A 27,539-nucleotide genomic window follows, 5' to 3' on the forward strand; every position below is an offset into this window, starting at 1 on the left:
CTCAACACCCCTGTTCTAATGCTTGAGCATTTGGCGGCGTTCAGCTACACTATTCCTTGTTGTCTTCTTTCCTAGTCTGTATTGCTACTGGGACCGATCATGTATTACGAAGGGGAGGAAAATCTCAGACCGCGACTGGAAGCTGGTTGAAGTGCAGGTCAACTAGTGTACCAGGAATAGAGCGATTTGGCTTTGTGAAAAATTAATTAGCTCATTTTCTTCACATGTATTTAGGGTTATGTTCTTTTTTTCCTTCTTTCTTCTAGATCTCCCAATAACTTACCGCATATTTCAATCATGTTCTCGATCACAAGCTCGTAGGCGGTGAACAGCAGCGAGCCCGGGGGGTCACGGGACGCAGTGATTTTTCCGCTGGGGAAAAAAAGTTGCCGCGGGGCATTATCATATCACCTTTTGTTCGACTCTGGGGTTTGATTCTCCTCAGTCCTTAGAACTCTTCAGTTGTCGTATTCGCCGACCTTGGTCTACACAAACCTATTTTCTTTGACTCACACATAATCTGTACCCAGTCGACAATTGACTTCGAGACACCATGGCTGCCAACTCCATCAAGCTTTTGACTGGTAACAGTCACCCTGAGCTTGCGAATCTTGTGGCTGATCGGTACGCGATCCGTTGTCATTGAATAAGCTTTCACATGTTGTGCTGTTTTTCTTTGGCTAATGACTCCTTACTTGTCCCATCAGCCTCGGCATCGAACTGACCAAGATCATGGTCCTTCAATACTCCAACCAGGAGACGAGCGTGACCATTGGTGAAAGCGTACGAGATGAGGATGTTTTCATTCTGCAGTCTACTAAGCCCAACGACATAAATGACGGTTTGATGGAGCTGCTCATTATGATCAATGCTTGCAAGACAGCTTCTGCGAGACGTATCACAGCTGTGATCCCCAATTTCCCCTATGCTCGTCAAGATAAGAAGGACAAGAGCCGTGCGCCTATCACTGCAAAACTCATGGCGAACATGCTCCAGACTGCTGGTTGCAATCATGTGATCACCATGGACCTTCACGCCAGCCAGATCCAAGGCTTTTTCAACGTTCCGGTGGACAACCTGTACGCTGAACCCAGTATTCTCAAGTGGATCCGGGAGAACCTGGATGTGAGCAACTGTATCATCGTCAGTCCAGATGCTGGTGGTGCGAAGCGGTAAGTCAGCTGCATTTTTGTATTACTCTTTTTAAATCATGGTCATTGTCAAGTTCAGTGTTGATTTATGTCCGTTGCCAGTGCCACTGCTATCGCTGACCGTCTCGACTTGCAATTCGCACTTATCCACAAAGAACGCCCTCGCCCGAACGAGGTCTCCCGCATGGTTCTCGTCGGCAATGTTCAGGATAAGGTCGCCATCATCGTGGATGACATGGCCGACACATGTGGAACTCTGGCCAAGGCTGCCGATACTGTAATGCAGCACGGAGCCAAGGAGGTGAACGCGATCGTCGTTCACGGTATCCTCTCCGGCAAGGCCATCGAAAACATCAACAAGAGCTGCCTCAAGCGTGTTGTGGTTACCAACACTGTTCCTCACCAAGAGAAGAAAGAGCAGTGCGACAAGATCGAGACTATCGATATCAGCCCTACTCTTGCCGAGGCCTGCAGACGTACGCATAACGGCGAGTCTGTGAGTTTCTTGTTCTCCCACGCTGTCGCTTAAATTGCTACAGTGGGGTAGGGATGATCGAAAGAGATCTTTCACTGGGACAGAGTAAAGAGAACGTTCCTTGGTTCTTCGAGTTGAATCTCAAATGCTGAAGGCTTTGAGATTTGCAATTTTTCCGCTGGCCATGGATCCTCTGTGTTCTGGTTTGAGACGAAGAAATCTATACTCTGATAACCATCATAACACGAATAAGGCCATGATGCATGCACGAACAATGGGTGGAAAAGGGATGGTAAATTCCGAAAAAGTTTGCGGCGCCTACGATGAATTGAATTATGCATTTGTACATATACACGTACTGAAGGAGTTTTTCTTGTTCTTTTCTTTTTGTTTTTCATGGATAGAGGAAATCTGAGAATCTGACGGTTTGGCTCACGTTGCTTGCTAATGTTACTGTTCACGGCTTGGAAGATTGTTTGGGTTATTGCTTCAGTGCACCATGCAATAGTGCAAGACTCCACTATCATTCGTCGCTCGTTAGGTACGTACTCCTTATGCTTAACAAGAGTCGGCGATGATACTACTACTAGGTGATACGGGAAAGACAACCTCTGAGAGGAAACAGAAAACAAACTGGGATTTGCAATTGTGAGTACAAAAAACATCGAGCTTCATTCATTTATCAAGCAGTGCTAGCAGCCCGCGGAACCGTTACCCTGTTACCGTGCAATGTGGATCCGAGAACAAGAAAACTTCTTTCACATTTTTTCCCTTTCATTCCAGCTGTGGATATGGCTTTTTTAAAAAAGAAAAAGGTAGCACGCTAAAGCCTCGGTCCCGCAGACGCATGTTCCCCAAGGAATATATTCTGTTCTCTTGGATTACACCCCTGCTTTGCACCTCGATAGCCCCCTTTCCTCGTCCGCTGAGATTTTTCCCTAGCCATAATAGAGACGTAACCCGACCATTAACCCCGGAGAAGATGCATTTACTTCCTCATAGAAGAGGCCCTCCGCTTGCGGAGCTCATCACGCTTGGCCTTCTCCTCGTGGACACGGGTGGCAAGGAGCTTAGCGTAGTCGTTACTGTTTCGCAGCAATTAGTAAACCTGAATGAGGATATGAACTTGGAAGAACAAGGGAGCTTACGCAGCCTCGCGAGCAGCCTCAGAGCGGCGGCGCTTGAGGGCGATCCTGTGACGCTTGCGCTGGAGACGCTGGGGAGTAACCAGACGCTGGATCTTGGGGGCCTTGGTGTACTCGGGCTTGCCCTCCTTGGTGACGGTACGGCGGATGACGAACTTGCGGACGTCGTCCTTCTTGTCGAGACCGAAGAAACGGCGGATCTTGGTGGCACGCTTGGGGCCGAGTCTCTTGGGGACGACAGTGTCGGTGAGACCGGGCAGCTCACCCTCACCCTGCTTGACGATGCTCAGGGCCAGGACAGCGAGATCGAAGTTGGTGATGGCTGTGGGAAGTCGTCAACAAACGAACTATGCGCACAGGAGCAACAAATTTCTCATTTTCAAAACATACCACCACGGACAGACTTGCGCTTACGCTCACCGGTGCGGCGGGGGCGGTAGCAGCTGTGGCCATCGGCGAGGAGGAGACGGGTACGGGTGGGAAGGAGAACTGTATAGATGAGTTTTCCTGCTGATGATTGCTGAGCGTTTGATATCGGTTGGTTACATACCACCCTGCTTCATGGGGAAACCTGGTAAGAGTACATGTCAGCATTTTGGCTCAGGCTTGTCCCGCAATTCCTGTCTTTCCTTCCACCCCACACAAATCCCACAATCAAGGAAGATCTTTATAGATAAAGAAAAAATTCCAGTCCTACCTTGCTTGTCGTTACCACCGGTGATCTTGAAAAGGTAACCCTTGAACTCATCACCAAGGGAGTCGCCGGCAATCTGTAGATATTCCCCAATCAGTCTTCTTGCTTCCAAAATCTTCGCGTGTTGAATGTTCAAGTTGCAGATCGAAGGGGCGTGGTTCAAAATAGGGAGATAGGGTTGCTGACTTCGGTTCCCATGCGCTTCTCCATGAAGGGACGGAGCTTGCGCTCATCGTCAACCTCGATGATCTTCTGCGACCCATTGGCCGGGTAAGAGATGTTGAGCTTCATCTTGACGGAGCTGCGCGGTCAAGACGGAGGGCGCGGGTATTGTCGACAGGTCGAGGAGGTTAGGTCGTCGGAGATTCAGTACTTGGGATTTTTGGCCGCTGTGGTGTAGCGAGATTTCCCTCTGTGGGCGGCTGACTAACATCCACCATCCCCATTTGGGGTTAGCGCCGCGAAGTAGGGCTTCTTATGTCAGCCGCTTCCCCTTTTGGGAATTTTCCAGACTCAAAAAGGATTCAAGATCATCTCCGATTCATGTACATCTGTCCAGGCTGTGGGATATAAAATAATACGGAGGAAATACACCTCCTTGTGTACATTCATCTCATAGTTCTTCTTGACTCGAACAGCAGCTGTACCTTATGCGAGAGTTCACTAGTATAATGAGGCGTCACCTGGCGATAACTACTACTCTTATCGTAGCTATCTCTCGCACTTGAGCTTACAATTCTAAAGATTCAATCGTCTATGGTTCATGAATGTTGATAGACATCTTCAAAATGAAAGACTCACATCGGTACTTAACTATCGAAGCACTGACCCAAGCCCCCTCGGAAGATACATACAGATCAAAGTGGCGCCTATCAACAATCACCATTTACAATCCACCTAGCATCCACACTGGACGGAGTATTCCCCGTCTGCAACTGAACGTCCATGGCGAGAACAACTCCCTAACTTGAACTAGGAAGTATGCACAAAGTAGGTATCCACCGGAAATTTTATGAACTTAGTCATCAATGCGTTATGCAAAAGAAACCGTCAAGAAGAACCTGCAAGAGCTTTTCGGCCATTAAGACCGTTTCTAGTCAGAATGGTGGACACCTTACGCAATGACCCGCGCACGCGACTGGTTGACCGATCCGGAGTCGCCGCGCGGACAACAGCCTTATTATGGGGAATGGCATATTGTGAACGCCTTAGGCCAGGTCGACAACGTTCTTCCCAGGGCGTTATTCTTAGTATTATCTGTGTCAATGCGGTAGTTCCTCTCCTTTCCATAATTACAGACATCTTGAATCATCTTTCAGTCTTTCTCCTCACCCACTACCAAGTATTCGAATTTCTTTTAACTTCACCCCGTCATCTCCTTGCGTTTGTTCCCCTCCTTCTATTGTCCTTGTCAAGGAACCTTTTCCCTTCTCATATTCCCCACCTGGCTTATCAACCCTCATCACTACGCTAGTTTTACTGTCAAGTCCCGGTTTCTGCACGGTACCCCCGAAGATACGATTCTTATTCCTCAACCCTCCCCTCTGTCTCAGGGGGAAGGCCTCGTTTGATCCGTAACCGGCACTTCCGATTGACATAGACACTCTTAGTTTTTTTTGAGAAATTTTTTAGTCATTTCCAGCCGCAAGTGTCTCAAAAAAAATATTAAAAAAAAAGAGAGAGAGAGAGAGAGAGAGAGAGAGAGAGAGAGGAAATATCCACAGCCACTTGACGTCGACATCCACCACTGTTGGATGAGATTGGTAGGCGACGGCGAAAGAGACTGCCGACCGCCGACATCTACACACGGACAGCCTTCGGACGCCTTTGTCACACTTTCCATTCCTTTGTACTAGCTCTGTTTCAACCCGCGATGCGCCTCTTCAATAAGTTTCACACTGTATGCGCCTTGGCGGTAGCCAGTATCCTGTTATCGGCCTGGTTCCTCGCTTCCCAGCAATACTATAGACGAGTGGTGCCGACCAATGGTGAAGACTCCAGTTTCAATGTCGCTACCTCCTTTGATCGGAGGTTAGTCGTATTCGGTGATTCGTGGAGCGACAACAATGCGGGCGAGCTTCAAGGATCTGTCTGGACGGAGTGGCTTTGTTCAAAGGTAGGCAAACCCAAAAACAAAGGCCGTCTCAGGACCCGAATTGACGATGAGCTCATTCACGGTTTAGTTTCAATGCCATCATGAGAATATGGCGCAGACAGCCAAGTCCCTCAGAGGAAACTATATTGGCTCGGTCGTAGACAATGACGAGTTACCAGATTCCTTACTCAACTTACACAAGTCACCGCTGGCCGACTTCAAGGCCCAGGTCAGTCAGTGGACCGCTGCTGAGGCACGTGCTGTGCAAGAAGACCTAGCGGGCGACAACGAAGCGATCAGCCACCGCCAAAACCGCACCATTATTGTCGCTTCCTTTGGTGTTTGGGATGTGTGGAACATGTTGGATAACGACTACGACACTGCAACGCAATCAGTGGACCGCAGCATCGGTGTCATCATCGATCAGCTCAATGTGCTGTCTCAGAGTTTGGGCACGAATGAGCTCAAGGTCATTCTGACCTTGACACCAGATGTCACCTTCCTTCCAGCGTTCAGGCCCACAAGAAGCCATATCGGTCGACACAAAGAGGCGGTCCAAATTACGGAATATTGGAACCGCCGACTTCGTGAGGCTGCGGAAAAATGGGACCTAGGCACAATCTATCTGTTCGACACGAACGCTTTTCTAGCCGACCTGATCCGTGATTGGCAACTATTTGCTGCCGGCATTGAAGAACCCAATGGGCTGGGAAAGAACCAGGAACCCGGGTGGGAGAATGTCGACGACGCATGCGTCGAAAATGAACACCAACTAGTGATGACATCAGAGGTGAAAAAATGTGACAACCCAGAGAAGTTCTTATTCTGGTAAGATCAAGACATGTTACCAATGGACCCCAGTGACTCGAGCCAGACTAACCGTATCTTCAGGAACGAGATGCATCTGGGTCCCTCGGCCCACCGACTCATGGGTACAGAAATATTTCACGGGATCGAAGAAATGTGGCTCAGATAAAGGTGGATTTCTAAGAAAGAAAGAAAATAAGAAGTAAAAAGAATTTAGCATAAATAATGTTTTATTTTTCTCGTTTACACCACCACCACGGATGGGACACGCGCAATCTCGACGTAATTCGTTGTTTGGGGAGGTGTGTTTCTGTAGACAACAAGGCCACCGCTGGTTCCCGACACACAACAAACGCTTGCTGCAGAGGGAACACAGCCAGGATGACCTCAGCTGACGAGCTCACAAAGAAGCCCTTCTGTTCAGCTCGTTTGACCTTGGCTATGTCTCCCAGAAGCCTCGCTGTGCACCAATCATGAGCCTCTAGCTGTCTCATTTTGTTTCTTTTCTTTTCTTTTCTTTACAAGAAAAAAAAAAAAAAAAAAAAAAGACATTAGTCTGCCGAATCTTGACGATGAAAAATCTCGGATCCAGAAAACCAAGATCTTGCGAGGTGGTATGTCCCATTCAAAAATGGTGGAGTAAAGAGGGCACTGCAACGTGATTGTGGAGCGACGATCACGGAATGGGAGATCGACCCAATACCCTGGGCGGCCTGCAAGTTGTAACCTTCATGACATAAGGCTTCCCCAGCTGGCTGGAGGCAGCACCTTGACGCCGATCGTTTTCTTTGATCCAAGAGAGAAAAGAAGTTCTTTGTGAGAGGGACTGCGGCTTGTAAGAGTGTGATTTGTGTTTTTTTTGGTTCTTGTTCTTTGAAGTTCCCTTTTTTTCCCCTCTGGTTTTGATTCTTTATTTTAAATTATTTTAAATTATTTTAAATTATTTTCAATAATTTTTATTTTATTTTATTTTACTTTCTAATATTTTGTTTTTTAAATTCTGACATTTCTTTCATTTGCTTGTTTCTTTGTTCCGTTTTTTCAAGTAAAGGTTGCTTGCTACCCGACTACTACTAGTAGTCGGTCCCAGTTAACTGTGGGGGTAGTTTAGGAGCTGACTGGGACTAGTGCCTACCTTAACTCAATCGGTCGTAGTCTAGCTAAGTCCCTGTACCTTTCCCTCAAGTAACGGTGACTTGGATGCTTCCATGGTTGGTTCACCTGATTCCATCCACATTAATCAGGCAAGTGTCATTTTTGCAGGTGGGCCAATCACGGAGGGTCCGACGAGGGAGTGTGGTGATTGGCCCGGAATCCCTGCTGGACACCGCATGCGGGCGTCGGGGGGCAGACAAAGGATGGCTGGAAAATCAAACATCGAAACAATACCTCCCCTGCTCAAAGCTACTAAGTAGCAGTAGCGACGAGAGTGGAGGCATTGATGGAGAGGGGGTGCATTTCTCAACCTGTCCTCTGCTCTGGACTGGTCCAAACCCAGCTGAGTCACCGGTTTTTCCATTGGGGAAAAGTACAGTACCTTTGAGCAACAGTTGGCTCGTTTCTCTCTTCTCCCTTTTCTTTTTGGTTTGGGGCCTCCCCGTAAACCCTCCTGATCCACCACTACTGAGTAACTAGTCCTTAGTATGTAGCACGGACGTTGTATCATTCCCTCGCCGTCCATTGTAGAGTACCATGGGAATGGATGTCTATGAGACCTGCACCTTGTTAGTGACATACTCCGAGTTTCATAACCAGGGATTCAAAGAACGACGACCTCCTAATCCATCCTACTGGGGTGGGACTATCGTTACAGTTCTATCTATGGAGGTTCCATTCATCTATGGCATTCTGCTATCCTGGTGGGGAGAGAAGGGGGGTCCCTTTTAGGGTATCCGAGGGTATTTGTGTCATCTTCTTAACAGAGAGACAAAGAAAAAAGGAAATCGGGAGAGAAAGAAAAAGCAAAGAAGGAAAAAGAAAACGAAAAAGAAAAAGCGTGGTTTGTGGTTTGGTACAGGAGGTACTATACCTTAAGGAGGGCGGCAAACCAAGCCGAGTGGTTCCAAAGATAGATTTATAACAAAGCACTTCAAAAAGCCAAATCCCTGGCTTTATCTTGTCCTCCTTCCCACCTGGTTGGTTCAAGTTTTTGTGTCCATACATTATTGTCAAAGGGGAAGAAAAAGGAAAAAAAGAAAAGAAAATACACTCCTCCTTGACCGAGGTGAGAGAAAAGAAGCAAAAGTTCAAAAAATAAAACACAAAATAAAACAAAACAAAACAAAATAACAGAAAGGGAATCAAGATAGACAAGACAAAGACACACACACACAAAAAAAGAGAAGGGGAAAAAAGAAAAGAAAAGGAAAGAGAACAAAATCAAAAGGAGATTAAAATTCCCCTGCACGAGGGATCCGCCTTCTATTATAACCTTATATCTTGTTTCTTTCTTTCATTCTCGTTTCTTTTTCCTTCCCTGTCCCCGGGGCGTGTGTTCTCTATAACCACCATACCTACTCTTTCATCTAATGAGGCCCTCGTCTTTCACCCCCAGCACCACGTTCTCGATTCCCACCAGAGAGGTCCTTCGCTCCCTCCTCCTCTTTTAAATGTCTTTCGATCGAGTTCTCCCCAAACCCGCTGCTTTGCACTATGACTCCCCTCAAGCTACTCTTCCCAGGCCGACCAGTAACCTCCTCGAGCACAAGATCATGAATGATAACGTCTCTAAGGTGTCCATGCTGGACCGTCATTTGGAGGGGATTCCTGTGGGGAGTTCATGTCGATATGCAGCCGATGGATTGCCTCAAGTCCATCTCTCTTCCTTGAACCGGGCCAAAATTGCTCTGAACAAGATAGCCTCCAATGCTCCCATCGAGCCGCCAAAGCCCGCGGCTCCTTTGCCAGCAAAGAGCATCCCGTTCCGAGAACGGTCCTCGGTATCAGAACGCTCCTCATCCTCAAGTCCTGTCAAGTCAGCTACTTCGAGGGAGTCTGTGACACAATTTTGTTTGTGCCAGCCGGACCCGAAAATCCCAAGACCTCGAAATGGTATGCTTGCATCCCTTTCTTCTTACGATATTCATCCCAAGACATGACTCCCAGAACTAATAGCATTACCCCAGCTTTCATCCTGTATCGTCAGCACTATCAAGCGGCGGTGGTCGCGCAGAATCCGGGTCTTGCTAACCCCGATATATCAAAGATTATCGGCGAGCAGTGGAGACGGCTTCCTCAAGAGACAAAGGATGAATGGAAAGCCTTAGCAGAGGTAAGTAAACTGAAAGATGGTCCTGATCACGGAGCTCTTCATCATGCTAATCCCATTATAGGAAGAGAAGGCTCGGCATCAGCAGCAGTATCCTGAGTATCGGTATCAGCCTCGGCGTTATGGCAGGGACGGAAACCCCCGGGGTTCGAGTTCCGGCATCAGCCATAACCCTCCGGGCTCTACTGTTTGTAGTCGGTGTGGGGGGCGTGTGATGAATCCACCAGTATCACCTGAGGCCCCTTTCAATCCGAATGGCTCTTCCCATGGGAATGGAGCCTCATTACAGCACGACACGATCACAGGGCGCAGTTATCCGTGCCGGGCTAAAGACTCGGACCGACCCTCGAACCCTATCAAGATGGGGAGCAATGGCGACTCTCTCCCACCACGGCAACGCCAATGGGAAGAGACTGTGAATGGGTCCCCAGACTCCAAGCGTCGCCGGATCAGCACACAGCTGCCAAGCAAAGCAAGTATTCACCGAGACAGAAGCCCGGATGGCTCATACCCAATATCATCATATACCACTCGCCCAGAGGCACCGGGCTCTCGTGGATCATTCCACATGTTGCAGCCTCCACGACCTTACCGGGGTGTTCAGGATTACCCCCAACCTGACCCCAGTCTAAAGCTCCCACCGCTACAGACAACTGCACCTGTCTCCAGCTCTGCGACTCCAGTGACTCAATATGGTCAGGAAGGCTCCAGTTTGGAGGCTACAGTGATGACTATCCCATTCCTTAACAAGATCAAGGTACTCGCTAAGATCTCTCCACCGCTCCTCCCCTCTTTCCGTGATGGAGCCTCACGAAGACGAGGAGCCGTGGTATCAGTTGACGGCCAAGACCCTGTCGCTGTGAAGTCAGTAATTGACTTTCTTAACAATACGATGGAGAAGGAAGGAAAATACCACACCCACATTTTTGAAGGACCCGATATCCGTCTGCGGGAAGGTTACTCTGAATCTGGCCAGATGGGTGATGCTACTGTTGATTATCTGAACACTATCTCAGCCTGGCACCGCATTTCCGATGAAATCGTGGGCTTCGTCAAACCCTCGTATGGGTCGTTGGAACCGAAATCGGTGGATGAAGACAGCTCAACACCAGGAGCGTCGCCCAAAGGCTCTATTTCTAAAGGAGCCGAAATACATATCAGTTCACCGGCACAGTCGAGTGAGAATGGATCTGTATCATATTCATCGTCTTCAGGATCAGCACCCTCTACTGTACCTGTGGCCCTGGTTCCTAGGTACCAGCTTACCACAGCCGACGCCTTCGCTTGCTCCGTGCCTATCGGAGACTCTTACGCGCCACTGGATCATTGGCAGTGGATGGCATCTCTCTGGCGGGCCTGTGTAGGCCCAGATATCACAGTATATGTTCGGGAATGCGAGAAAGACGAATTAGATCGATTTGGGGGGAACCCCGTTGAAGTTCGCTTGCATGACGCGCGAACTATAGTGGTACGGAGAGCAGCTGGTTCTCCAAGGGAACTAGAAGAGAAGACTTTAAAACGCGTGGGATTTGAAATTGAGGACTACCTCACCCAATGACTCTCTTATTGATCTTCTCTGTCTCTATCTTAGTCCCCCATTATATATTTCTTTTCTCCTTTTCTTTCTTTGCATTTGCGAAACAGGACGTGGTGAGGGTTTTTTCGGTTACAGATTTCTCATACGGCAGTGGAGTATAGTGGAAGCCACACATCTGGGCGGCTTTCTAACAATGCTGTTAATTCGCTTTGATCTATGAAAATGGCGTACATATATGATTGGGGTTCACGTTGGACAAATGTCTATTTTCTAGTATCAATATTGTTTGTTAAACCAGCTGCTGTTACTAGGAGTGGACATGCCTTGACTATAAAATACTATAGCACTTTTAATACTAATAGAATGAACTTTCACCTCCAGTACTCTTTCCACAACTTAGTCGTAGTACTTAGTACTGGTTAATACTGAAGGCAGCTATGGCCGCAAGCTAATATAACCCTAAGTGGTAAGCCTAAGGCGGTCAAAGATCCGAGCCAATCAGAAAGTGTTGGACTCCGAGAACTGGAAGCCATCTTATCGCTCCCTTGCTTTCCACCACAGTACATGTTGCGACGCCATCCAGCCGTTTGGACTGTCTATCTTATGGAAAGAGTATAGAGGTGCATGCCTGTCCCTCGTACGAGACTAAATGGGCTTTTCACATAAAACGACCACGAAATTCTTTTGGGACATCCCTCAGAGGCCTATATCAGCACTAAGAGGCAGTGGATGTGAATACAGGATTGACTAGACACTGAAAGATGACCCTTTACATGTCATCTCTATGGTGATTGTTGGTCATGTAATGTTGCGATAACATTTTTATATAATATTGCCATGTCAATGACCAAGCTACGCGACGTATATCTTTCTTTGAGACTGACTCTGGTCATTCCAAAGTTTGGTATTGTTTGAACTCCTTACATTCCCCATTCCGGAAACCCATCATACTCTGGACTATGCGTTTGCCAGACGCTCAGATATCACAGACCCAAGAAATGTCTTGTGTATCAACACAGGATAACAATTTCTGGATCCACAATCATCATCCTTCTGTCCCTGAGCCAACAGGCAGCACGGCTACATATATACCGGCTGTCATGACCCCAGAGTTAGAAAATGAAAACCCACCAATACCAACGGAGGAATTTTCATCAAGTGATACATACGGATCGGTTGAAAATCGCAATGGATACATTCCAGTGGGTATTCTAAAGAAGTACATCGCGCAAGATACCGATGCTTTATCGACACAATGTGATGACTTCCCCCAATCAGAAGTTTCTAACTTGGAAAAACACCACTGGATCTGGACCCATACATATCAGAAAGACCATCGCTGGAGTTATATTCGCGTGTATGTCTTGCCTGATGATGTAGGTCGCAAGATTATCCCACGCTCGAGTACGCCTTTGAGGCGTGCACTTAAGATCATCATGGCGAAGATTGACCGGTCGCCCGCAGCATGGTCTGGGTGCTCTTCTCTAGACAATATGACCAGTAGTAGCTCCCATAACTCGAACGATGATGAGTCGCTGTGGTACATCTTCAATACTTTGGAAAACCCTGTTCCCAATCCGAACTCGATGAGAGACCAGTACACCAAGAAAGCCATGCAACAACTGCTTTCGGTAACACTCACAAGGGGTGAGGATGGCCTTGATGACTCCGACAACGGCGCAGACCTACCTAGACAATATTCTCGCGTTCCGTCCTTGCGAACGGCCCTATACCCCTATCAGCGCCGTTCGGCTGCCGCCATGATTCAGCGGGAGGCGCAGCCAGCACCCATGCTTGATCCTCGACTCAAGCCTTATGTCACTCCTACAGGCCAGGAATACTACTACGACAAAGAGGAAGGTAATATCATTCAAGAAAAGAGAATGTATTCAGAGCCTCGTGGCGGTATGTTGTTCTGAGTAATTTACCTTCTGATCTGCTGACTTATAGAAGGCATACTTGCTGAGACTATGGGCTGCGGGAAGACTCTTATATGCATAGCTGTCATATTGGCAACCCAAGGTCACTTTCCTCAAGTTCCTCTAGAGTATCAGGACGTGGAGCTCCCGGTTCGGCCACAAACTGGAAGTCTTCTCAATATGGCAGCCGCAACTGCAGGCCGACTATCCTTGCCTTGGAAGAGCCATTTCGATCTTCTGAGGCGTGCCGGTGCCTTTTTTGGTAGATGTATTGAAGTATGTAAGGAGCATCGCGGAGCATATACCATACCTCCACCACCAGCAAGATACGGAAGCCGGACTGGTGTGGCTTATCCGAGGCCACCTCCTCAGCAGATTCTTCTCTGTTCAGCTACTTTGGTAGTTGTACCACCTAACCTTGTAAACCACTGGAAAGATGAGATAGCCAAACATGCTGAAGGAGTCAACGTTCTCGTGATCCAGAACAGCGCAGATCCGGTACCACCACCAGACCAACTTTTGGAATTTGATATTGTTTTGTTTTCAAAAGTTCGCTTTGAAAAAGAAGCAGGTGCAGCAATCAACAATAGACGAAGTTCAGCCACTCCAGACTCATCACCGCTAACGAAACTCCATTGGCTTCGGATCATTGTTGATGAAGGTCATAATGTAGCTGGTCATGGCCATCGAACAAACATGGTTCACATTTTGGACCAGCTTCACGTCGAGCGTCGGTGGATAGTGTCTGGAACGCCGTCTAGTGGGTTATATGGAGTCGAGGTCAGCTTAGCTTCGCATGAGGCCAATGTCGCTAGTGACTCTGACCTGACAGAGGCTACAGCGGCTGTGCTTCATGGGAAAGAGAAGACCACTGTTATTGACAGTGAACTCAAAGATCTTGATGAAATTCGACGTATTGTTGTCGGGTTCTTAGATTTGAAACCATGGTCAAATTCTCAAGCCAATGATCCAGCTAACTGGACCAAATACATGAAACCTGTCGGAGAGGATGGAAAGCGCCGGAAGGCACAGTCGCTCCGTGCGACCTTACAAAGTCTTGTCGTGCGGCACCGCATGGAGGTTATCTATAGCGAGGTTCCTCTTCCAAGGTTGTACAACAGGGTCGTGCGTCTCGAGCCGACGTTCTATGACAAGTTAAATCTCAACTTGTTCATTTTCATCCTGGCTGTCAACGCGATCACTTCCGAACGCAAGGACCAGGATTATATGTTCCATCCACGTAACAGAAAACATCTGAGTCTGGTGATTAATAACCTGCGACAGGCTGGCTTTTGGTGGGCTGGTTCCGATGGTAACATCCAAGGAACGATCGATGTTGCCTTGAACTACATGGAAGCAAACAGAGAGAGAATGGCTCGAAATGACGTGGATATGCTCACAGAGGGCATTCAAATAGCTCAGAGGGCGATCGCCTGCCAGAGTTGGAACGCTTTCAAACAATTCCACGAATTGGGAGTGTTTATCCAAGATTTTCCTTCCCATGCTCGGGGCATGTGGGCACTCTCACCATCGCGATCCGATGTTGAGCCCCTGTTGTTGGGTATCTCACAAGCCCACAAAGCCCAGAATTTTGTTACCGCACGCCTCAATGAGATATATCCGGAAGAAGGTCTTTCTGGAGCGGGCATAAAGGCTAGGCTTGCGCTATCCAGCCGACAAGGACACCCGGATTCCGTGAAAACTAAGAAAACCACGCCTGATAAGCTGAGTAGTTGTACTGTCAAAACGTTACCGCCATCGTCTCCTCTTGCACAGACAAAATTGGTTGCAACAACATCTGCAAAACTGACATATTTGTTGGATCGAGTCTTGGAACTTCATACAGAAGAGAAGATCATCATATTCTACGATAACAATAACTCTGCATTTTGGATCGCAGAAGGGCTTGAGCTGCTTGGTGTTGATTTCCGTATCTACGCGAGCACATTGAAACCTAAAGTTCGAGCAGCTTACTTGGAACTATTTCGAGAACAGGATGACGTCCGGGTTCTCCTAATGGACCTACATCAAGCATCTCATGGGTTACACATTGCGAATGCTTCGCGCGTATTCATTATCAACCCTATCTGGCAACCTAACGTGGAAAGCCAGGCGATAAAACGAGCACACCGCATTGGCCAGACTCGACCAGTTTTCGTAGAGACTCTCGTTCTCAAAGACACCCTGGAAGACAAGATGTTGGAGCGCAGAAAAACCATGTCAGAGAAGGAAATGCAGCAAGCGGAAAGAGACCTGCTCGATGATAGCACTATGAGCTCTATTATCCAGAACGAGCACTTCCTCCGCATGGGAGATGACGAAGACCTCACCGGCCCAGCGTACTTGAAGCAACCGCCCGGTTTCTTCGACCGCCACGGACTCCCAATTCCCGAAGCGAACGAGTCCCCTTCCTCTGCCAAGAAAGCCCCCCGAAGCCGCAAGCGGGGATCCGGTCCTATTGACATGAACATGGATACCACGAGAGACTCAGATGTGGGGGTGCTTAAACGGAGGAGATCGGATGGCACTGGGTTGCACTCTGGTGGTACCTCTGAGACATTTCCGTCATTGATGAACTCCAGCGACGGCACTGACGAGAGTACCAATAACCATGTATCTATTTTCAACTGACTTCGTGGGGCGGTGCCTCTGAGAAATATATCGTATGATATACTATATACAGCTTGACTTGTCTGGATGGATGCCGGACAGGAATGATTTGAATTAATGTACGGAGTACTGTTAGAGAAATGATGCTAAATTATGAAATAGTGCCCACATATAAGCTCCCAAGTAAACAAATATGCAAAACCCACTAGACATGCAAATCTCTATCATAAAATTGGCTACTAATATCAATCCTAAAACATACCCCATAATAAACCCGCATACCTCCAGAAATAGCTACACAACAGCGCTAACCAAATCCGGCAATCAAGCAACATTAGAACTCACACCTGAAAACCAAGGCATTAACAAGAATCAGCATACCCAAAACCAAAAACCACGCTAAGAAATGGTATCATGTATAAAGACCCACACTGCCTATAAATCCTCCCCCCCCACCTTCTATCAATACCACATCAGAGTTGAAGTCACGGTTCCCTTCCCGGAACGGTTCCATTGGGGTCCGTCAATCTACACATAAACGCTTTCGTTCAGCGGACCTCCTCGCCGTCTCCTGGCCTGAAAGAAAGACGAAAAGAGAGAGAGAGAAAGCGTCACCACAATGACGTCCCGAACCGCTGTAATCGGGATCTCAGGACCCTCATCTAGCGGTAAAACGACCCTAGCTCGACTGCTACAGAGAATATTTTCTAAAGCGAACGAGAGTCTTTTCACGTTCATTGTCCATGAGGATGACTTTTATCTCCCCGATGATAGGTATGTACACAACATACCCTGCATACCTGCGAGGAACTCTAGATTGAATTTTTCTTTTCTTTTCTTTTTATCTGTAGTTCTTTTCTCAAAATAAAATAAAAAGTTGAGACAGAATAAGAGAAAGCGGAGTTGTTAACACCAAGTCCCAGAATTCCATACACAACGACCGCATCCGGGAAAACAGTCCAAGACTGGGATACAATCGACGCAATCGATGTTAAATTCCTATCTTCGGCTCTGTCTTACGTCCGTGACCATGGACATCTTCCGCCCCGTTTGAAGAGTATCCAGGATTTCAATGAGAAGTCAGACTCGGGTGTTGATGAGGGGACGATTCTTCAGTTGCAGAAGGAAGTGGGGGGTCGACTTCGTTCGCTTCTTCGGCAGCAACCAGGTTCCGGAAATGAAGGCACTGTAGCTCCGGTTCAGAGTACGATTGCTTTTCTGGAGGGGTTTCTATTGTACAGCCCTCCCGAATCTGAGGATAAAGACCATGTTCTTCGACCCGTGCATGAGAACATTGACGTGCATCTGTTTTTGCCAGCACCATATGATATGGTGAAGTCGCGGCGTGAGAGTCGGAGTGGGTATGTGACGAGTGGGCCTGCACCAGAGCCCACTTCATTACCACAAAGAAGCTCAGTATCCGATGAAGTGGACTTGGAGGGCGAAGATGATCGGCCGCCGCAAAACTTCTGGACGGACCCACCAGGCTATGTGGACGATATCGTGTGGCCGCGGTATGTGCAGGATCATGCATGGTTAATCCTGCCTGAAGGGGACTCACAGAAGAGTGGCAATTTGAGCACAAACTCTCAAGAGTTGATCAACAAAGTGGGACAAGGAGTGAACCTGAGAACAGATGCTGGTGTCATTGTAGCTCCTGGACGGGGCACCAAGCCTATGGTAGATATTCTAGAGTGGGCGGTTGAGGAGGTGTTGAAGTACTTGGAGACCACTCAACGGCGATAGTAACCGAGTTATCTTGGAAGAACCCAAATAGAAGAAAGATGAATCGTTTCATGCATATATGGATTACGATATATGTGATCCGTAGAGATACATGTGTCCCGTTTCATTTTCATCACTTCTGTCATTATCGATCCGGAGTGCAACCGATAACGACTCCCCGATTGACCGACCTGCTCATGCCATGCGATAAATGGGCCCTTTCCAACCTAGTAGATAATCGATTTGATCCCTCAAGGAAAACTTTTTACCTGACTCCACGACTGGTGCGGGTGCGTTAGCTGTCTGTTCTTCCGCTCGTACTTGCTCTTCAACTTCCTTAACGTCTTCATCGAAATCAATAGCTTCCTGCTGATTCAAGATTCCTTCATTACTAGTGTTATTGTTATCGAATAGCGATGCGTGGTCAATGTTGTCAGGGGTTTGGTTGAAAACCCTCTCAGTAAAGTTGTTATACTTAGAGCTCGGCTCCCCGCAACCCGGAATCTGTCCGTCCACTCTCGACTTATCATGCAAGCCAACGTTTGCCTCAATAGCCGGTCCCCAGGGCCGACGGAAAGCTCTAGAGTATGCATGGCTGAGGAGGAGGCATCCCAGCGTGCCACAGACTGTAAAAGCAACACCAAGAGCGAGAACAAACAAGGTTTTCCGAGACGCTATCCAGGTAGGCAGAGGGACATTGGTTGGCGTCCATATGGCTCTTAACGGCCTTGAAATAGCTTCTATTACCGAGCCCATATATTGAAATCTGACCATCCGTTCAGGATCTCCAGACTGATCACCACCATTCACAGCTTCTGAACTTCCTCCGCTGGTTTCATCTTCTCTTTCAAGAGCGGATATGGTACATCGGTAGCTTTGTTCTCCAGTGGATGCATTGGCATATAGCCTAGTAAACGTAGCGCGAAGTTGACTCTTAGCTCGTTCATTAGCATTAGTTGTTGACCCAGGATAGATTTGCGGCAGCCAGTTCCTTGCTGGGAAAGGCATGTTGACTAGCCAACTGATGCAGAACATTTCCAAGTCTCTTGGTGAGCATATGATTTGAAGGTGGGAGATACCGATTGAATGTGAACTACTACTGGGTATGTAGACCACCTGCAAGCTCGTATCCGGGGGTTGGAATCTGCATTGGAAAAACCCTTCTGGCCCTCCGTCTATGTCGAGAAAGAAGCAGCACTTCTCCGCCCAGAAGCAGCGTTCATGTAACCTCAGCGAGCACATTGCATGATATCTCACCGACAAAGCTGAATGTGTGTGCTTATTATCCTCTAAGGCAGGGCTTAATAAAGGATGTGCTTCAATTTCCTGGTCCACGACGAAATCCTTGACAATGCCATAATTTCTCTGGTCAAAAGATCGCATTGGTATCACAAGATCCCTCTTGTTCACAAATTCAGCGAACAAGCAATCTTCCACCATTCTAAATCTGCGGAGATCTGTAGTGCGAAATTCAACACCGTACTTGTCAGGAATCAGGAAGAGAATGAACCCACTCTCCCCCGTCGTCAGCTTGGGCAGACCTGGTATGACTAGATCATACCAATCATTGGATATCTTCCCGAGCAGAGCGATCGAGACGGTGACGACGACCTTATAAATTCCTGCGCGGACATTTTCCGGGTGCTGAACGAAGAGAATACTATCAACCATGTTGAAATCGGGCTCGTTCTCAGAAGATACACGGTGTACGGGTTCGTGGGTATCATTGGGATTATGTTCGTAATGCCCGGCGGGATTTCGTTCACAATTATCAGAATCTGAGCCTACTTCTTGCTCTGTTCCTAGCGGTGGAGCTGGCCTAGTTGTGGGGTTGTTGATCAAGTAAGTCTCAAGTTCTCTCACCGACTCTGTACCAGATATAGGAGGCATTGGTGGGCCGCTGGACGCGCTTTCCTGGCCAAGGCTGGAAGAAATGAGGGTTGTAAGAATTGTATCTTGACCACCGATGTCCATGTCTTTGATTTCACAAGGGTTCTTAGTTGCCGAGGTGATTTCCAGCCTTTCCCCATCTCGTGGCAAACCTGTGTCAGCTATTATTGTCTTGTGAGGACTATCTGGGCTTTACATACCATGTGCATCGGCAAGGCATATTTCTGTGTTGGATGCCTGTTTCACTCCCACAGCCATCTCCGACAGTAAGGCTGGCTTGCTGTAAATCCCTTGATAAGAACATGGTCGCCGTTGACTTATTTTTCCCATCGTATCGTCTCTTTCAGGGTGTGCTGTTTTCTCTAGTACATCTGGACGATAGTCTGGCGTATCGGGATTGTGAATGTCACCATCATATGGAGTTTTCCGGTCTGGTTGGGCATCCTTCAAGTTTGAGTCAACATCTGCCAAGCAAGCATCTGTAGCAGTTCTTTTCCCTAGGTTCAACATTCTGCTCTGGTCATCGCGTTTTGCAAAGTTAGGACGTAAGCCAGGGGAATGTCCACCAGGCAATAAAGACCTCTCCGTGGAGCCGTCAACTTCATGGTCTGGGTCCAGTACACGAGTTGTAGAGCTCGTTTCGCCATAAACTTTGACAAAGGAATGGTCGTTGATGGCTTCTGGAATTTCAGAAAAGCCTACGCAGTCCATACGGCCTTCCTCGCCATCAGAATAGATTGGCTCAAAAAATTCGAACAGAGGGCTTTGAGGGGGAACCTCGCTGGGCTGACTAGTCTGACCCCATTTCTTGGATAGAAATTGAATTGAGGCTTTGCACAAAAGGACAGTAGGCGACCTAGTGTCAAATATTTGTGTCCGCGTGTTTGGGGTGCCTTGTACCTGTAGATTGGCAATTACTATCATACGAACTATATATGAAGTTCTATGTGACGACAACATACCTCGAGCGAAATCCTAAGTTCTGCCCGCCCATTGACCTCACCGTCCCACGTGCCTCTGATTTCCAGATTGCGGACCTGGGGTGAGCCCTGGGGTTCTGGGTCTAGCTCGGGAGACGACATGGTTTGTGTCCAACGCGCGACGGAAGGAGGGCCACTTAAAAGGACGAGTACATCCGAGACGCAGTTGGGATTCAATTATGATAAGGAGAGACAATGAGAGGGAAAATGAGAGTGTGGAAGTAAAGTGGGGTGAGGGAGAGCGAAAGTGAGTAAGTGAATGAACGAAAAGATCACCTGGCAACCATGCCCGGTTGCCTAGATAGGAACCTTGACCAATAGACCAGGTCAGTTTACAATAATTTGAGTCTTTTTCTTTCTTTCTTTCTTTTTTTTTTTTTTAGATTAATAATAGTATGGATTCCAGAATCCTATCAAGCAACGCAGGTCGTAAGCTTCACCGCGCTCACCTCACCTCACATCCTGATAGCGTTCAAGCAAATATGTACAGAGGAAGTCAAAAACATCTCCTTATCCTGAAAGCAAAGCCAAAGGCAGCAAAGATCGTAATACAAACCATCAGAAGAATGCCCCGCTAATACGGGTTCCCTTTTTTATGTCCCCAAGCGCCTTGTATCTCCCGGAAGCCACCCATTCTGTTCCCATAAAAAAGACAAAACACCAGTCCGACAGTCTATCCGGAAAGAAAATCCAAGGTACTCGAATCCAAACGTCCCACGCGGCGTATCATCATTCCCAAACAAGCAAACGTAGAAAATAAACGAGATAACATGAAAACCATAATCCTACCAATACCGTGATGACAAGCACGAAGCCTGTGCCCATTTAGCGGGGTGTTCCATTAGACGAGCCGGGGTGTTCGAAAGCTGCCTGGCCAGGCGCAGAGCCATATCGATCTGCCTCATTCGTACCAAGCGGCTGTGAGGGGAGGATGGGGGTTGCTGCTTGAGAAGTTTGGTCAAAATACCCTCGTGCTGTTGCGCCGTTGGCCCCTTGTGCAAAGTTGCGACTCCGTTGCAAAGGGGGAAGAATTGTAGAGCTCGCCTGGTACTGTGGCCGTGCATACCCTTGCTGCATCATCGCACCCGTTGAATCCCCCGTCTACTCAAGGATGTTGGTAGTTAGCTTCTCGTCAAAGGATTCAGTGGCTTATGGTGCCCATACAGGTGTGCCCGGTGGGTTTACCATGCCCAGCGACTGCATTGTCGCCTGCTGACTTGACCGACTGTGGGCCCCTGGGTCTTGCATTTGAGGAACCTGAGCCGAGGGCGGAATACCGTACGACATCTATGCGAAGTGTGAGTAATGAAATGACGCACTATGGGTGTTTAGCCCGTTAATCGTCACCCCCGCCGTTATGGGATCTTGTCGACGGGGGTGACGTAGGTACCGGGCTAGGCGAGGTCTAACGAACCGCGTAATCTGGAACACCCGTGTGTCCTGTAGGATACCCTTGCATGATAGGAGTTGGATAGGCCCCTGGTTGATTTGCATACATAGCCGCGGTTTGCGGATAAGCTTCCATTTGGCGCATCCGCCCATCGTCATACATGCCTCGGTTACCAAAGTCGATTGACGTGCGTTGCCGCTTGACCGGGCCGGCATAATAACCGTAGTCTCGACTCGCTGCAGCTGCAGCTGTTGGGTACCCTCCAAAGGTATTACCAGGCATCTGAATCGAAGAACGATCTGGAGAACGAGGAGGAACCGGCTGAGGATAATCCTCCGGCCGTGGGACTGATCGCTTTCTGATCCTCAAGTCAGTTCAAGAGCCCCGGCAGTATGGGAGACGGGCGTTTCTTGTATGGGCTGACACTCACATCAAGGTCCGCGGCTCTTTTCGGATCCGGAGTTTTACACCTTGATCTGCGAATGATCTGGATAGGAAAGTCGACTCTGCCATTCCAGGGAAACTCTTTGGGGGAGACACTGGGGCTCGTCAGCGCCAAGGGTTTTAGCAGAGCAACTTCTCGGTGCAACCTTACCAGTGAAGCGGTCTGAGATGATGGACTTCAGATGCGTAACAATATCCCTGCGGGCCAAGTCAGCATATACGGTTCTTTCTTCAGTTTCTCCAAATGCGCCCCAGGTCTCACGCAATAGTCCCTGATGAAAGGTATGTAGTGTTCTTACTTTCGCATTTCAAAGAGCGTGAACTTTAGCCGAAAGTCTCCCTCAACTTTCACAGACAGGTCTCCAAAGACAAAGAAGCCCCCATCTGGACCAGTCAGTTCAGTCACATTAACGTCTACCACATCCACCAGGGTCAACGTACCTGTGTTGTCCACGTCCTTCAGCCGATGAAGTGACGAGACCAAAGTACCGGTCAAAGCCGTAGATGGCGGCACGGGGACTGGAACGTCATCTGAGGGGTCGAACAAGCTGCAGCACATAAAATAATAGGGACTTTGCAGATAGTGTCTACAAGCATCTGTTAGTGAGCGGATCCTTGCGGGATCATCTCAACTCGAGCCACTTACTGCGCGAGATAAGTTCCTTCCTCTTTTACTCGGATCTGCACTATCGGTGGGGGATCGACTGGCTTGCGTTCTGTGTAGCCAACCTCTAGTCAATACCCGCCAGTTGCCGGACCTTGCGGGCTCACGTACCTTTCTCCTTCCCACCGGCCACGCGCGCCCGAGTGGGCTGCTGGCGGATGATTAATTCAAAGTCAGAACTGGGGGACAACATGGTCAGCGGGAAACCTTGGGGAACTGGGTAAGAGTTGAAGTTAGTAGGGACACAAGGGAAGCTCGAAAAAACACACCTCTGAGGATCGCGAGTAAGAGAAGCGTCCGGGAACGTTGACGCACTCATAAAGGCGAGATATCGAGCAAGACGAACCCAAAAGGAGAGAGTGCCAAAGGATCCAGGTCGGGATACCCGTTCAGAAGATTGCAGGGAACCACGAATGAAAGTGTGGGATACTCAGGGGAAGACAAGTTGAAGGAAAGGGCAGAGAGAGAGATCCTGTGGTTTTACAGCAAGGCAAAAAAAAAAAGCCACGGGACTCTGGAACCTCAAGCCGGAAACTTGTGGTTCGACGAAGCACTAAAAGAAAGAATGATACACAGTGGGGGGGTAGAGGGGAATGGGGGAGGGAGATGGTGGTTAATGATGGACACCACGGTGATTAGCTAGTCGATAGAGCTTCGACTAGAACCTAAGAGGCCCGGGGTGGAGACCAGAGTGGGAGTCAATCGACGTTGCCGCTTGTTGCAGCAGCTGAGACGACAATTGCTCTTGCGAGATTGAGGAACTGGTTACGAAAACGGCGCAGAGGTTGAAAAAGATGATGGTGTCGTCAGAATGCAAGCGGCAAGAGCCAACCGAGCACGGTTCCAGACAAACCTTAACTCGGGCAGGTGGAGGGCAAACAACCAAACTTGAGAGCTCTCTCTCTCTCTCTCTCTCTTTATCTTCTCTCTTCTTCTCACTCCACTTTTTTTGCTGCCTTCGCAATTCAAGAACACCTCTCTTTTTTTTATGCTTTTTTTTTCCCTTTCTTTTAATTTTCCTCTTCTGGTCCTCGAAGCGGATCAGATGATGAAATGCAACCTTCCCAAATCACCCTTCGAGGAAAAAATTGAAAATAAAATATCAGTCAAAAAACTGCTCTCCGACCGTGATGTTTTAGATCATCCAATAGATGTTGATCTAGACGTCGAGAGAAAAATTTAAGCAAGGAAGAAAATGAAAAAAAAAGTACAAATATAGAAATGACTAAAAAAAAATAAAAAATAAAAAATTAAGGCGAGCAGCGAGTGGCGCGGGATTGAGCACCGCCTAATTGATAGACCGTAGCTGAACGATGGGTCAACAAAAAGTCGCCTCTTGGGTCCTGACAGGCCACTGACGCACACACACAAATTATTAGAGGTAAAATAATGAGGAGACGAGGGAAAAAAAAAGTTTTAGGGTAAAATTTTAATAGACTGGGATCAGAAGACAACCAGCTGAACCAGACAAATGAGAATGGTGGAGCTGTACCAAAGCAAAGAACAGCACCGGCCACCTTTCGGCCGTCAAGTTCCAAGCGGTGTTGCTGCCAGTCAAAGGGTCGACCACGGTTGAGAAAGCGGGCTAAGGTGTGTATCAGTCTCGACGATCCGACAGGAACCGTAGCGACATAGAGATGATGCGCACATTTGCAAGTTCTTAAATGATAAGAACAGGGCAATCAAAGGCGAGCTTCAGTTCGGCCACCTGCGCAAGTCCAAAGTCTACCTCGCCTAGGGCGATTCGATCAACAACTGATTGGGCTAAGCATGAAGTCCGCCGCGTTTGCGGCAGCCCAACACTCGCTTCCCCGAGCAAACCCCAACCCACAGCCGCAACGGTTTGGCCTCGTGTGAGCGGAGATGGTGCCGGCTATGCAGGTGATCTGACCCGTATCTGGGCGCCACGCAGGGTCTCCGATTCAATTTTTGACGACAGGGCAGGATTCTTTGGTGGTCGGTGCACGCGCCTAAGCATTCCAGTCAGAGTCTGGTCTCCTTTTATTCTGCGTCTTTGAGATCGGCCCTGCACAGTACTTAAACTCTTGACTGCCTGTTCGCGTGTCGGGTATAAGACTTTCATCCGTAGATCGCCCTTTTGCTTGGGCACCTTTTCCCCCTCTTAGTGTTTAGCCTTCAAATACGAACGTCACGTTCCCCTGACGACTAAAATTAGCGTCAATCATTCCAAATAACAATTAAATATCATATCAATGCAAGACAATAACCGGATAGCAACCAACCTAGGTCTTATGTCATCCACGTTTGGATCCGTGTTTCAAGCAGAGCGATCCGAGGGAGGAGCGACGGTCAAAAGAGAGTATTCCAGGGCACCTTAGGCCCACTCAATGTCCGTTGGTTTGACTTTTAAAGGATCATTAATAAACCAGATTCTGTCACGAAGCATTTCTTTTTTTCTAATTCTCCTGTTTGCAAATACCTTCTTAGCGCAAGTTGCCGTGTATTGTTCGTCGATGGGAAAGCTCGGGGTGGCCCGAAAGCCCAGCAACTGTTCGACGTGATGGATAACGTGAGTTGTGTCACGAGATACCACAAGTGTGCTGTTTCTTCCCTTCCTCACAAGAAGACTACTATCAGTCCCGGAACCGATTCGCCTTTTCCTCTTATTCCCGTCAATACAGCTGTTTCCGCCGTTTTGTGCGATGAATAAGATTCTCTTTGAAAGGCCGTTCCCTCAACACCGGACTCCCTAATGTCGAAAGGGCTTTTCTTTTCTTCGAGAAAACTTAGGAAAGGAACAGAAGAAAATGACCGTCGATAACCACGGTGCTCCGAAAGATGATACAACGCGGCTCGCAACAATTCCAGGACGAGGCTGTGGGAGTGGGCCTCTTTTCAACGTGCGGTTGTGGAGGAAAATCGGGCTCGAATTTCAGCTCTATTAGCTGTTGCATATTTAATGATCTAGTTTGGTGGATGCATCACATTCCCTGTGTCCTGACATGCAGGTCACAGAGTCCGCGGGTCCCCCCACACATCCAGACCGTTGCGCTGTGAGGATGATTGGACGTCCGTGGATAAAGTACCTAAATTTGCCAGTCCATTAGAGACCGGGTTATTCGTTTGATGCAGCATAAAGGTGCCTAGCCCTGCACGATCTGCCTTTGCTGATGGGATCCTCAAGGACAATTGGTTTTCCTCGCTGGTCTAGGCGAAACTCAGCAACGAAAAGCTAGCCTTACTTAAAGTAACGTTGACCGTCTTGATGGACTACGCTGCCTCCCATGCATGATGTGAAGATCCCTGATCTGCACTCGTGTAAAGCCGCGGCTGAGGATTACGCTTTCTTTTTTCTTATCGCGGGTTTGGTCTTCCTTCCAGTGCTGTGCTGCGTTTCTGACGCATACTGATGGTAGAACTTAATAGGTGGCATCTGCATCTAGCCGCATCAGCTGCAAAGCTACTAGCATTAGAAGCCCGCCAATCCCTTCTTCTTTTTTCTTTTTCCTTCCCCTTCAAACAAGCAAACATCGGGCGACGGTCTCAGGAAACACCACTATCATTATTCTTTTTTTCAATGGAGCCCTTGGCCATATCGATAATGCGGCAGTGTGCCATTGCGCGGAAATTCAGGAGCATCAGCAGGAAAGCTATTACCTTAGTAAGATCAGCAGGAAGGTGAGCGGCGAGAGGCCAGCTATTAGCGATAGCCACGCAAGGGTCTCAAGGGCCAGGACTAGGATTCGTAAGGGCCGAAAGATGGACGACTCACGACCGCGAAGCCTTCTATCGTACAGATCAATACCTGCATTCGGGCAGAGGTTTCAATTCTCATCCTTCTGAAGACACCAGAAAAAAGAAATGAGGGGTTTCTGAGTGGCCGTTGTTGGCTAGAATATTGAGTCATTGGCGCAGGTGCTAGTGACTAAACCTATGTGAAAGGGGAAAAGATTGTGATACCAAAAAAAAAAAAAAAATTAAAGGCAAGCAACATGGATCAATCACGATTTTCATGCTTATTTGCTGGGTTCGATCAACGCCATCCCGGAGGCCTGTCAGCAAGTCTCCGGACGTTACCATGATTGCAACAAGTTAAAGAAATTCTCCTGCATCGTCGTATATAATTAATGCCACGTTTCGGTGGCTAACAAAGTTGGAGTCACTCAGCCCAGGAGAGGATGCGTGGTTCTTTGCTGATCGACGGGATGTCGAAAGTACCTGTCAATCGTACACAGCACCGGGAACCCACTTTGCTTAGGGTCTGCCAAAACGAAGCGAGTTGTGGAGTGGTCGAGAGAAACATAGGTTTTCTTACTGCCACGGCCTTCAATGCTCAAATCAGAGAAGGGAGTGGTTTTTCCATGGAAGAAGGGTATAAGAGAATGAAGAGGAAGAAAAGAAACCAGAAGTACGTATTGAGGTGAGGAGTAGAGGGAGAAAAAAAAAGTTTTTTTCTCTTTTTTTTTTCTGTGTTTATTGTCTTTATATTGGACCACCTCTTTTTGTCTTCGTACATGGCTTGGTGGGGGTCAACAAGATGCACGATGAAGTGTTCGCGGGTCTTAGCGGTTGCCCTTTGTGTTCAACTTTGAAACGATTTCCTTCAGAGCGACTGACAGCAGCGGTCCGTCGGGCATCCCCATCACGAACCAGACTTTCACAGGCGCTTATTCTACGCTACAGATATGCTTATCCCGGACCTGGGGATGGGTTCCGTGTCTGAAAATTCCAGTTCCATGGGTATTCAAGTTTCGGGCTATATTCTGAGTTTAGGGGGTCTTGGA

At 48.1% G+C, this 27,539-nt stretch overlaps 10 protein-coding genes across 10 annotated transcripts; 6 read left to right on the forward strand and 4 right to left on the reverse strand.

The window, feature by feature from the left end:
* Nucleotides 1-553: 553 nt before the first annotated feature.
* Nucleotides 554-1,680, forward strand: BDV37DRAFT_286619 (ribose-phosphate diphosphokinase; the record flags this gene model as incomplete). The annotated part of the gene is made up of 3 exons (XM_032087949.1): nt 554-624; nt 708-1,172; nt 1,254-1,680. The coding sequence occupies 3 exons, from the start codon at nt 554-556 to the stop codon at nt 1,678-1,680; spliced, it is 963 nt and encodes a 320-aa protein (XP_031937810.1).
* On the reverse strand, nt 1,678-2,382 carry BDV37DRAFT_202754 (uncharacterized protein). The gene has a single exon (XM_032079876.1). The coding sequence runs from the start codon at nt 2,289-2,291 to the stop codon at nt 1,719-1,721; it is 573 nt and encodes a 190-aa protein (XP_031937811.1). The 5' UTR covers nt 2,292-2,382; the 3' UTR covers nt 1,678-1,718.
* BDV37DRAFT_202753 (40S ribosomal protein eS6) lies at nt 2,383-4,115 on the reverse strand. The gene is made up of 6 exons (XM_032079875.1): nt 3,652-4,115; nt 3,469-3,541; nt 3,322-3,342; nt 3,162-3,260; nt 2,775-3,093; nt 2,383-2,711 (listed from the first exon to the last, which is right to left on the reverse strand). Exons 1-6 carry the CDS (start codon nt 3,754-3,756, stop codon nt 2,615-2,617), a joined length of 714 nt encoding a protein of 237 aa, XP_031937812.1. The 5' UTR covers nt 3,757-4,115; the 3' UTR covers nt 2,383-2,614.
* A 290-nt stretch (nt 4,116-4,405) lies between these two features.
* Nucleotides 4,406-5,139, forward strand: BDV37DRAFT_202878 (uncharacterized protein). Its single transcript, XM_032079877.1, has one exon. It carries the CDS (start codon nt 4,478-4,480, stop codon nt 4,937-4,939), a length of 462 nt encoding a protein of 153 aa, XP_031937813.1. The 5' UTR covers nt 4,406-4,477; the 3' UTR covers nt 4,940-5,139.
* Nucleotides 5,140-6,567, forward strand: BDV37DRAFT_202879 (uncharacterized protein). The gene is made up of 3 exons (XM_032079878.1): nt 5,140-5,581; nt 5,649-6,388; nt 6,452-6,567. Exons 1-3 carry the CDS (start codon nt 5,339-5,341, stop codon nt 6,534-6,536), a joined length of 1,068 nt encoding a protein of 355 aa, XP_031937814.1. The 5' UTR covers nt 5,140-5,338; the 3' UTR covers nt 6,537-6,567.
* A 2,409-nt stretch (nt 6,568-8,976) lies between these two features.
* BDV37DRAFT_286622 (putative HMG box transcriptional regulator) lies at nt 8,977-11,193 on the forward strand (the record flags this gene model as incomplete). The annotated part of the gene is made up of 3 exons (XM_032087950.1): nt 8,977-9,418; nt 9,493-9,638; nt 9,700-11,193. 3 exons carry the CDS (start codon nt 8,977-8,979, stop codon nt 11,191-11,193), a joined length of 2,082 nt encoding a protein of 693 aa, XP_031937815.1.
* Nucleotides 11,194-12,272: 1,079 nt separating this feature from the next.
* BDV37DRAFT_286623 (DEAD/DEAH box helicase) lies at nt 12,273-15,722 on the forward strand (the record flags this gene model as incomplete). The annotated part of the gene is made up of 2 exons (XM_032087951.1): nt 12,273-13,077; nt 13,126-15,722. The coding sequence occupies 2 exons, from the start codon at nt 12,273-12,275 to the stop codon at nt 15,720-15,722; spliced, it is 3,402 nt and encodes a 1,133-aa protein (XP_031937816.1).
* Nucleotides 15,723-16,179: 457 nt separating this feature from the next.
* BDV37DRAFT_257685 (ribosylnicotinamide kinase) lies at nt 16,180-17,721 on the forward strand. The gene is made up of 2 exons (XM_032082976.1): nt 16,180-16,475; nt 16,625-17,721. Exons 1-2 carry the CDS (start codon nt 16,321-16,323, stop codon nt 17,445-17,447), a joined length of 978 nt encoding a protein of 325 aa, XP_031937817.1. The 5' UTR covers nt 16,180-16,320; the 3' UTR covers nt 17,448-17,721.
* On the reverse strand, nt 17,622-20,398 carry BDV37DRAFT_286625 (uncharacterized protein; the record flags this gene model as incomplete). Its single annotated transcript, XM_032087952.1, has 3 exons — nt 17,622-19,456; nt 19,517-20,216; nt 20,279-20,398. The coding sequence occupies 3 exons, from the start codon at nt 20,396-20,398 to the stop codon at nt 17,622-17,624; spliced, it is 2,655 nt and encodes an 884-aa protein (XP_031937818.1).
* A 723-nt stretch (nt 20,399-21,121) lies between these two features.
* Nucleotides 21,122-22,987, reverse strand: vosA (the record flags this gene model as incomplete). The annotated part of the gene is made up of 9 exons (XM_032087953.1): nt 21,122-21,397; nt 21,461-21,583; nt 21,711-22,044; nt 22,117-22,225; nt 22,282-22,328; nt 22,430-22,514; nt 22,572-22,717; nt 22,777-22,846; nt 22,906-22,987. The coding sequence occupies 9 exons, from the start codon at nt 22,985-22,987 to the stop codon at nt 21,122-21,124; spliced, it is 1,272 nt and encodes a 423-aa protein (XP_031937819.1).
* Nucleotides 22,988-27,539: the final 4,552 nt, after the last annotated feature.

This window comes from Aspergillus pseudonomiae, assembly GCF_009193645.1.
Source record: "Aspergillus pseudonomiae strain CBS 119388 unplaced genomic scaffold BDV37scaffold_78, whole genome shotgun sequence".
Lineage (NCBI taxonomy): Eukaryota > Fungi > Ascomycota > Eurotiomycetes > Eurotiales > Aspergillaceae > Aspergillus > Aspergillus pseudonomiae.